Genomic DNA, 10898 nt, shown 5'->3' with positions numbered 1-10898 from the left:
GGAATTGAGGTTGGAGTCAATAACAAAACTAATTGATCAATACAATCAGATTCTACACATAACTAATAGTAAATTTGCAGCATTTTAAACCACCATAATTCTGTGCATTTAACAACAATTTGAACTATTGCTATTGGAATTGCAACATTTTAAACTGCCACAGTTGTTCCACATTTGCGGTGGTTTTAACAACCACAAAACCTCCATATTTTTCTTCCTTCTTTCCCCTCCAAATTTTATAGTTCTAAAATGTTAAAACAAAACTCATATACTACATCATATTTTGCTAATTAAGTTTCCACCTAATTATCTAGTATACTTAATTAGAGAAAATATAATTTTATGCAAATTTGAAGACAATTGTTAAATAATCACAACATAAAAAAAAAATCTTATTTATTTGAATTGATAATAAAAGTCTATGATAACAACTATCATCTACTCACAACTAAATTATGAACAAGTGGCTCTCAATAAAAACATCCTAAACTGCTAGATGACTATGGTTTTTTATTTCAAAAAATATTGTAAATATATATCTAAGAAATTGTTTTCTAAAAAAAAATGAAACCAAACTTCTAAATTAAATTATCTCATATTTAGATATTAACTAACAAAAAATTATTCAAATTATTTTGAAAAAAAATTTCTGTATAAGAAAAAATTACAGCAATCTCACACATTTAGGTAAATACATAGTTTATGAAGAACAATTCCATAGAAGTTTTTAGCCATGATAGAATTCATCTAATAAAAGTTTTTCAGCCACAAAGGTAAATACAAAGTTTGTGGAATATATATCTTTTCCAAGTTTCTGGTGGTGACTTAGGCATCGTTTGGGATGACTTTTTAATTGTTTCTTAAAATAATTTTTTAGTAAAAAAAATAAAATTTTTGCACTAAAAAATTACTTCACAAAGCAGTAAGAAAGCCGTCCTAAACGAAGCCTTAGGTTTTATTTGGAATAACTTTCCTATTGTTTTATAAAACAACTTTTTAGTATAAAAATTTTAAGTTAAAAAAATTTTTGTACTGGAAAGTTGCTTTAGAAAGCAGTAAGAAAGTTATCCAAAATGAAGTCTAAGGCATTGTTTGGAATAGCTTTTGACCACTGCTTTCTCGCTGCTTTCAATAAATTTTGTGCTAAAAATTTACTTAGGAAGCAATAAAACAATTATCCCGAATGAAGTCTTAGGCTTCATTTGGGATGTCTTTCTTACTATTTTTTAATACAAAAATAAAATTATTTTTGTACTAAAAACTTACTTTAATAAACAGTAAGAAAACTATCACAAACAAAGCATAGATCTTCTTAACTCAGATGGGGTTGGTTGGACTTGAATATAGCTTTCTTGGAGGTAAATTGCCAGCTTTGAAGTAGGTAGTGTATTGGTTTCAATTCTAATTTGATGGTAACCTTAGCAGGCACCCATTTCCTCAGAAATCTCAGGGTTTTTATTAAATTATCAAAATAAATTTTAAGTTTTGAAAAATGACAATTTTGAAATTTTTTCCACCTTCAAAATAAATTTTTTGTCCTAATGCCTGGTCCACATAGGTTTTTTTTTTTCTGGTTCACATAGGTTCTCTCCGCTTGTGTTATCTCTCTTTTTAGCTCTCTCTTCTTCAGTTGTTTAAGGTAATTCTTATGACATATCGCTTGGCTTACAAGCTTATTAATTATTTTCACATTAATTTTACCAGTTTTTATTATTAAAGTCGAGAACATTTTCAATAGTGAAAATTGCCAAGCATTGATTGTGTAGTTGAATGGATGATGACTGGCTCAATGATTGTCTATTATCAAATATCAATAAAGAAATATTCAACTTGATTTCCAATAAAATTTTAATACAACAATAACAAAAAAAGAACAAAAAAAACAATTCTAGTAATCACTGTTCAATTCATTAATCACAAGGAAATACAAAGTTTTTCTTTGAATTATATCTTACATATTTTTCATTTTTAAACATTGAAGACTTAAGGAATGTATGACATGATAAAACATTGCACATGCAGTACATGGAAAGCTTTAAGAAGAGTGGCTTTGGAAAGAAGGTTTGAAGAAGATATTACTTGGTTTATATTTTAGGAAATATATTTGAAAGAAAATTTCAGAAACATTTAATGCTACATTAATTTACCTGAAAAATCAATCTAAAATAGATAAAGAGACCAAACTTCATATTCTCACATGCTATATTGATCTCCTCCTCATATATAACATCTATCCACTAATCCACATCAAACATCAAACATCATATTCACACAAACATAAAATTTTATGATATTCTTTGTATTCATGAAATTTAGTTCTGAAAATACAAATAATCTCTATTTATCATAGATTTTGGATAAATAAAGAACAAAAATTGGCTATAAAATTAAATATTATTACATCTTTAATTAAAGATAATTTATTCTCCGCCGTTGGTTTGCATATAAAGTAATGAAAGTTTGTTTGCATATACATATCTTAGGTTTTGTTTGGGACGGCTTGCTTACTACTAAATTTTTGTACTAACAAGCTGCTTTAAGAAGCTGGAAGAAAGCCATTTCAAACAAAGCCTTCATCATTGGACTTAAAAGTTGGTTTAATTACTTGTTTAGAAGGAAAATTTTTGAAGTATGTTTTGAGGTGCTTGACTTTGAAATATTTTGATCTACTTTTCATTTACTCAGAATCAAATAATTCATCCTTAAAAGTGGAGTTTAATACTGTGTGTAAACAGTCATAAACATCTTTAAAATTATCATCAAAGTCTCTGATAGAATCTCTTCTATATCAAATTTGTGCTACGACACAAAACTCTCTTTTACGTAAAAAAGAAAAATAAAGTTTTATTGAAATATCTTTTTGCATATAAATTCTATCAAATTTTAAAATTTGTTAATTTTTGTCGATGATTTTCATGTCTTGTAGGCTAAGACACGTGAATGTATAGAGTCTGGTTCAAAATTGAACACTTGTTGATGTAAGAATATCAAATAATTGACTCTCCTTCCAAAATTTTAAATCTTTGACTTTGAAATAAATTTTGCAGCTGAACATACTATATAACATCTCCTCTGTCATAATATTTTACAATATCACACTAAAAAAGGGATGATTTCACTGATTCATAACATATAATCCATATATTTTTCACAAAATTAGCTCCATTATACAGCCTCCACTGTTAATTCCTTAATTATGAAGAAAAAAAAAAAAAAAACCAAAAAAGAGGCACACCAAAGCAAAATCTTAACTATCATAGCTGCTTCAAAAATATATAGAGTCATATGTGATGACTGGTTCCGTCATATAATCCACCATTCTTCCAATTTCATCCCAGTTTCCCTCTCTGAAAATCTCATTCTGATTCAAATTCACCATCACGACGCTGGCTCTAGAGTGCCCCAATATTCCATTCCGTCTTCAAGTCAAGAATGCAATGTCGAAATACAACTCGATTGATCAATACAATCAGATTCTACACATAACTAATAGTAAATTTGCAGCATTTTAAACCACCATAATTCTGTGCATTTAACAACAATTTGAACTGTTTCTATTGGAATTGATACATTTTAAACTGCCACAGTTGTTCCACATTTGCGGTGGTTTTAACAACCACAAAACCTCCATATTTTTCTTCCTTCTTTCCCCTCCAAATTTTATAGTTCTAAAATGTTAAAACAAAACTCATATACTACATCATATTTTGCTAATTAAGTTTCCACCTAATTATCTAGTATACTTAATTAGAGAAAATATAATTTTATGCAAATTTGAAGACAATTGTTAAATAATCACAACATAAAAAAAAAATCTTATTTATTTGAATTGATAATAAAAGTCTATGATAACAACTATCATCTACTCACAACTAAATTATGAACAAGTGGCTCTCAATAAAAACATCCTAAACTGCTAGATGACTATGGTTTTTTATTTCAAAAAATATTGTAAATATATATCTAAAAGAAGAAATAGTTTTCTAAAAAAAATGAAACCAAACTTCTAAATTAAATTATCTCATATTTAGATATTAACTAACAAAAAATATTCAAATTATTTAAAAAAAATCTGTATAAGAAAAAATAACAGCAATCACACACATTTAGGTAAATACATAGTTTATGAAGAACAATTCCATAGAAGTTTTTAGCCATGATAGAATTCATGCATCTAATAAAAGTTTTTCAGCCACAAAGGTAAATACAAAGTTTATGTAATATATATCTTTTCCAAGTTTCTGGTGGTGACTTAGCCATCGTTTGGGATGACTTTTTTACTGTTTCTTAAAATATTTTTTTAGTAAAAAAAATAAAATTTTTGTACTAAAAAATTACTTCACAAAGCAGTAAGAAAGCCGTTCTAAACGAAATCTTAGGTTTTATTTTGAATAACTTTCCTATTGTTTTATAAAACAACTTTTTAGTAAAAAAATTTTAAGTTAAAAAAATTTTGTACTGGAAAGCTGCTTTAGAAAGAAGTAAGGAAGTTATCCAAAATGAAGTCTAAGGCATTGTTTGGAATAGCTTTTGACCACTGCTTTCTCGCTGCTTTCAATAAATTTTGTGCTAAAAATTTACGTTAGCAAGGAATAAAACAACTATCCCGAATTAAGCCTTAGGCTTCATTTGGGATGGCTTTCTTACTATTTTTTAATACAAAAATAAAATTATTTTTGTACTAAAAACCTGCTTTAATAAGCAATAAGAAAGCTATCTCAAACAAAACTTAGATCTTCTTAACTCAGATGGGGTTGGTTGGACTTGAATATAGCTTTCTTGGAAATAAATTGTCAGCATTGAAGTAGGTAGTATATTAGTTTCAATTCTAATTTGATGGTAACCTTAGCAGGCACCCATTTTTAGAGAAATCTCAGGGTTTTTATTAAATTATCAAATACTTAAGAAATTATTGATTGCCTATTATCTAACATCAATAAACAAATATTCAACTTGATTCTCAAGAAATTGTAATACAACAGTAACAAAAAAAAATTACAAATCTCGTAATTGCACATACAGTACTTGGAAAGCTGCTTTGGAAAGAAGGTTTGAAGTTTAGTTTAATTGGGACGGTTTTCTTCATGCTTCTTAAAACAGTTTTTTAATATAAAAATCAAAATTTTTATACTAAAAAAATGCTTTAAGAAGCAACAAAAAATCCGTCCTAAATGAAACCTAAAGAGTATATTACTTGGTTTATATTTTAGGAAATATATTTGGAAGAAATTTTCATAAACATTTAATGTTATATTAATTTAGCCTGAAAAATCAATCAAAAATAGATAAAGAGCCCAAATTTTATATTCTCACATGTTATATTAATCTCCTCCTCATATAACATCTATGATCTATCCACATCAAACATCATATTCACATAAACATAAAATTTTATGATATTCTTTGTATTCATGATATTTAGTTCTGAAAGTACAAATAATCTCTATTTATCATAGATTTTGGATAAATAAAGAACAAAAAATGTCAATAAAATTAAATATTATTACATCTTCAATTAAAGGTAATTTATTCTCCACCGTTGGTTTTCATATATAGTAATGAAATTTTGTTTGCATATGCATATCTTAGATTTCGTTTGAGACATCTTTCTTACTGCTTAATTTTGGTACTACAAAGCCGCTTTAAGAAACAGGATGAAAGCCGTTCCAAACAAAGCCTTAGACATTCAACTTAAAAGTTGGTTGAATTACTTGTTTAGAAGGAAAACTTTTGAAGTATGTTTTGAGGTGCTTGACTTTGAAATATTTTGATCTACTTTTCATTTACTCAGAATCAAATAATTCTCTCTTAAAAGCGGAGTTTCAGTGCATAAACATATCAAGATCAAAAGATGATAAGTCATAAACATCTTTAAAATTATCATCAAAGTCTCGAATAAAATCTCTTCTATATCAAATTTGTACTACGACTCAAACCTCTATTTATGCCAAAAAGAAAAAAAAGTTTTATTGAAACATCTTTTTGCAAATAAATTCTGTCGAATTATAAATTTTATAATTTTTTGTCGATCGGTTTTCATGCCTTGTAGGCTAAGACATGTGAATATATCGAGTTTGGTTCTAAATTGAACACTTTTTGTTGTAAAAATATCAAATCATTGTCTCTCCTTCCAAAATTTTAAATCTTTGACTTTGAAATAAATTTTGCAGCTGAACATACTATATAACATCTCCTCTGCCATAATATTTTACAATATCACACTAAAAAAGGGATGATTTCACTGATTCATAACATATAATCCATATATTTTTCACAAAATTAGCTCCATTATACAGCCTCCACTGTTAATTCCTTAATTATGAAGAAAAAAAAACCAAAAAAGATGCACACCAAAGCAAAATCTTATCTATCATAGCTGCTTCAAAAATATATAGAGTCATATGTGATGACTGGTTCCGTCATATAATCCACCATTCTTCCAATTTCATCCCAGTTTCCCTCTCTGAAAATCTCATTCTGATTCAAATTCACCAAGTTTGACTGTAAACTGATACTATTTGTCTGAACTTCAGAGTTCCACTGTCCAGCTGCACATAACTGCCAATTCTCCTCCATATATCTGTTCACATAGCTCTGATTGCATCCTCCATGCAAGTATGTATGTTCTTCTCCAGTTTCTGAATCTAAACTGCTCGTCTTCGAGCTCGAATCCGCAGAGTTCTGCATTCCGATTCCCCCAGCTTCCTTCCATTTCATCTGCTGTGTGTACTTCTTGAATGATATATTTCTCTTGAATATTCTGCATATCGTCCATGATTCCTGCAATTCCATTGAATTAGACTATCTGTTGCACATATTTGAAGTGGGAAAAAGGACGTGGAGATTATCTTACTGCTTCATTGATGCTGGGAGGGCTCTTATTGCTGGTTTTGTTGGAGGAAGGAAGTCTGAATTCATGCATCATCCAATCAGTTTTGGATCCTTTTCCTGCACTTCCTCTGTAATAAACCAGAGATTTCTTGAGGCCGATGCATTCGTCGGGGTTACTGCAAGAGTATATCGGTCGATCGATGCCGGTCGCCTTCCAGAAACCAGATCCTGTTACTCTGTTAGGCCTTATGCTGTTTCTGTATTTCCTTCCCCTCATGCAGAAGAAGTACCATTCCTTCTCACCAATATTGCTCAATTCTACAGATAAAATTTCAAGTGTATGAACTCAGTTAGCATATATAAATGGTATTGGGAGAAGGCAACATTAATCTTATATGTTTATTTCTAAATACAAATGAATTGATGAGTCTTAATTGATATTAATAAAATTCATTAAGTATTATAAATTTAGATATCTACATCATAATTCTATCTTAAAATATATTGTAATATATATAAATATAAAAGAAATTATCAAATAAATAACAAGCATGTCATCATTTAAGTTAAAATTTTAAAATTTTGTATAAATTTAATTTATTGTTTAAATAAATAAATATTATAAAATTAAGTTTCTAGAAATTCATTGAGTGCAATAATTTGCTTAAAAACCTTAGCAAGAAGATAAAATAGCATTAAGAATTCTTCATGATTTTCATCATCTTATCCATAAATTTTAATCATTAATAGATAAATTTAGCTTGTTAGAAATGAGAATTTAATAAAAGAATTATAAGACAAAATGAATACATGATTTGTGATATCATGAAAAAAAAAAATAGATAATAAAGACTCATAAAGTTGATTAGAAACAAATAATTAAGATGATATTGCATGAACTTACTTGGAAGGTCCCATGGATCATACTTGTATATATCAATCTGCTTGATGATATCAATGGAGAGAGGCTTCTTCTTGTCCACCTTTCGCCGGAGATAGAATCCGACGAGCTCCTCGTCGGTCGGATGAAACCGGAATCCAGGAAGAACCACCTCTTCTTCTTCAACAACTTCAACCACTTCCTTCCTGCTGATCTTGTTGCTTCTCTCCTCAAAGCCAATCATCTGCTCCTCCATTTCTTCTTCCTTTCAGCTTTTTTTCACTTCATACAACAAGTTATAAATCTTGTTCTAATCTGTAAGGAGCTGAAGAGTGGTAAGAATAAGACGTTATTTCTTGCTCCTATATATAAATGTGAAAAGATTTATATAGAGCAAAGTCATGGCTTAGTCCAAGTCAAGCATTTTGAACTCTTTAATTCTCTCTCTATCTGTTTCTCTCTTTCTGAATAAGAGAGAGACACGAATATCTTTGAAATTATTTTTAGTGATTAATGAGGGAAAGACCAGTTCAAGTTTCAAAGCTAGATAGTTGAGGATGGATGCTTTGATGGTGATAGAATTGGCACGCACGAAACACGTGACGTGAGATGCTTTGAACCATAGAAGAAGAGGCCAAGGAGAACAAGCCAGAGACGATAAAGAATATTTTGAACTTATTCGGACAAAAATTATTATCTAATTAATAAATTATGAATTCATAGGTATTACTATTTCACACTAGGAGATATATATATATATATATAGAGTGGTAGAGAGATATAAAGTTTAGCTTCATAGTTTTTTGGTGAAAATCTAGTACACAAACAGGTAGAAGAGATGGGTGCATCAATCACAAGAGTCGCAAGAATTTTTATGTAGAAAATCCTGAAAAAGAGAAAAAAAATCATGGGCTTGACTTAGCTGAAATGAGTCCACTAGTATTTGTGGTTGATTACAAATGATGCCCATCCTCAAAAGAGGGTAATGAGTCAATGTAGCAAATATGCACTATATATAATACAATACATAGTCGGAGAATGACATACTAGTCGTGCTTAAGAGAATGTTGATATGTTCATTTGATTAGTAGGATTGCAGTTGGCGAATGATCACAGTGTCAGAGAGACAATAATCAACGGGTGATGGTGGTCAGAAAGATCGTAATCGGTTGGCGATAGTGGATGGGAAGACAGTAGTCGGTGGCCGACCGAGGTTGGAAGGACTGTAGTTGGCGGGCGATCGTGATTAGAAGGACTGTTGTTGACACCATAGTCGATAGGCGAAAGTGGTCAGAAGGACTGTAGTCGGCCGAAAGTGGTTGGAAGGATTGTAGTCAGAGGGAGACGGTGGTCAGAAAGACCGCAGTAGGAGGGCAATGGAGGTCGGGCAGAACTTCGGCGTTGATTGGCATCTGGTTAAATTCCACTAGCAATAGACAAAAGTTCGCCTACGGTGGTGTTGGGGTGGAGCTTCAGCCTCAGATTTCTTGTTTTTTTCCTCTCTTTCTCCACTTCATGAGAAGAATGAGGTATATTTATAATTTTTGGTAGCAATATGCTCCATAAATTTAAAGAAGATCAAGGGCAATTGAGAGTGTTTCAATGAATGACTCATATTGATTCTCTTGATATTGGAGCATTTGTTAAACAATTGAGTGCCCAAATGATATCATAATTAAGCATTCTTGGACTCGTTGGATTTGTCTTGTCGAGCCGCTCGATTCGACTGTAAGCATGTTACATTTAGAAATCATTTGGCCAACAAATTTATGTTTTAAACCTTCCAAATGCACTTCAGGTCTTTGATTTTGACCCATTTGGGCCATATCATGTTGAAATTGGTGTCGTTGAGTTCGTCTCAAAGTTCAGACTACCTCAGATTTAATTGTGGAAATTTTTGACAAAAATATACTTTGAGATTCGTGTTTGATCAAGATAATTTTTTGGTGATATATCAATATATAGAAAAAAATTGTTATTAGATATATAAAAATAACTAAATTGTGACCATCCGAACTTCGATTTTAGCAAACTTATAGTCAAACTGAACGTCTCGAGAATACGAACCCAACGACACCAAATCCAACACAATCCGAGCCCAAATGGGTCCAAATCAAGAGTTAGAAGCATAGTTAGAAGGTTCAAATCACAATTTAGATTACCAAACGATTTCCAAACATAATATTCTTATAGTCAAATAGAGCGGCTCGACAAGACAAATCCAACGAGCCTAAGATCATCAAATTCCAACATTAATAAGACATTCAAATGTCCATCAAAAGGTCCTTGATCAAGGGATACAACATCAGCCGTCCATCCAACCACTCCCCATTTATCCTTCATCTCTCACCTATTTCTGGGCCATGCCACTTAGAAATCTATAAATAGACCACTCCTTTCTCTTGAAAGGGGACCCCAAGCCAGATGATTCAAGAGAGAGATCGGAGATCACTCTTGCCTCTTTGCTCCTCCTCGACCACAGCCTGAGTTCCCCCGGACTACCGCCTGATGTCGTTGCTTTGCCGGATCACAACATGAGTTCCTCACCTCCGTTGGACCACAACTTGATCCCCTCACCTTCGTCATACCACCACTTGAGGCCCCTCACCCTTGCTGGACCACCACTTGAGGCCCTCACCCTCGCCAAACCACTACTTGAGGTCCTCACCCTTGGCGGACGACCGCCTGACGTTGTTCCTCCACCGGACCACCACTTGAGTCCCTCACCCTCGCCGGATCACCACTTGAGGCCCTCACCTTCGTCGGACCACCACTTGAGGCCCTCTTATTGTCGGACCACCACTTGAGGCCCTCACCTTCGCTGGAACACCACTTGAGGCCCTAAGCTCCGCCAGACCACCACCGAGGGCCTGAGCTCACCCGAACCACCACCTAAGGGTCTGAACTCCACCAGAGTTCCACCAAGTCACTGTCGGACTACTAATTAACGCCCTAACTTCCAAGTGATGCCAGATTTGACACTAGACTTCAACTATACGGTTGACATTTGTAATCTGATCGACCTTAAGGACGAGTTAGCACACTGTACTCAACTCAAATTCTAGTGAAATATTTTCAACTGGGCTTGACCCTGTGGTTTTTTCTCCTTTCTAGGGCTTTCCACGTAAAAAATCTTGTATTCTCTGTGTTTGAGCTGAATATCTGTTTATATATATATATATATATA

General features: G+C 31.9%; 1 protein-coding gene across 2 annotated transcripts; it reads right to left on the bottom strand.

Annotated features, from left to right (window-relative positions):
- Positions 1–3093: 3093 nt before the first annotated feature.
- Positions 3094–8080, bottom strand: LOC110092814 (transcription factor JUNGBRUNNEN 1). Of its 2 annotated transcripts, XM_020817492.2 has the most exons (4): positions 7736–8080; positions 6854–7149; positions 6493–6780; positions 3094–3376 (listed from the first exon to the last, which is right to left on the bottom strand). In XM_020817492.2, exons 1-4 carry the CDS (start codon positions 7965–7967, stop codon positions 3266–3268), a joined length of 927 nt encoding a protein of 308 aa, XP_020673151.1. In that variant the 5' UTR covers positions 7968–8080; the 3' UTR covers positions 3094–3265. The 2 variants fall into 2 exon arrangements, with proteins under 2 accessions (XP_020673151.1, XP_020673152.1); XM_020817493.2 differs by lacking the exon at positions 3094–3376 and having other exon boundaries at positions 6217–6780; positions 7736–8079.
- Between the last annotated feature and the right edge of the window lie 2818 nt (positions 8081–10898).

This window comes from Dendrobium catenatum, unplaced genomic scaffold (genome assembly GCF_001605985.2).
Source record: "Dendrobium catenatum unplaced genomic scaffold, ASM160598v2 fragScaff_scaffold_665, whole genome shotgun sequence".
Lineage (NCBI taxonomy): Eukaryota > Viridiplantae > Streptophyta > Magnoliopsida > Asparagales > Orchidaceae > Dendrobium > Dendrobium catenatum.
The sequence above is the reverse complement of the archived record's forward strand: the minus strand, read 5'-3'. Positions and strand labels throughout refer to the sequence as shown.

Excerpts from the sequence above, each read along its gene's own strand:
- LOC110092814 (XM_020817492.2), bottom strand. The coding sequence starts at position 7,967 with ATGGAGGAGCAGATGATTGGCTTTGAGGAGAGAAGCAACAAGATCAGC. Across the intron at positions 7,150-7,735 it reads TGATCCATGGGACCTTCCAA|AATTGAGCAATATTGGTGAG; the intron begins GTAAGTTCATGC and ends TTTTATCTGTAG. Across the intron at positions 3,377-6,492 it reads TCAGTTTACAGTCAAACTTG|GTGAATTTGAATCAGAATGA; the intron begins GTGAATTTGAAT and ends AGCGTCGTGATG.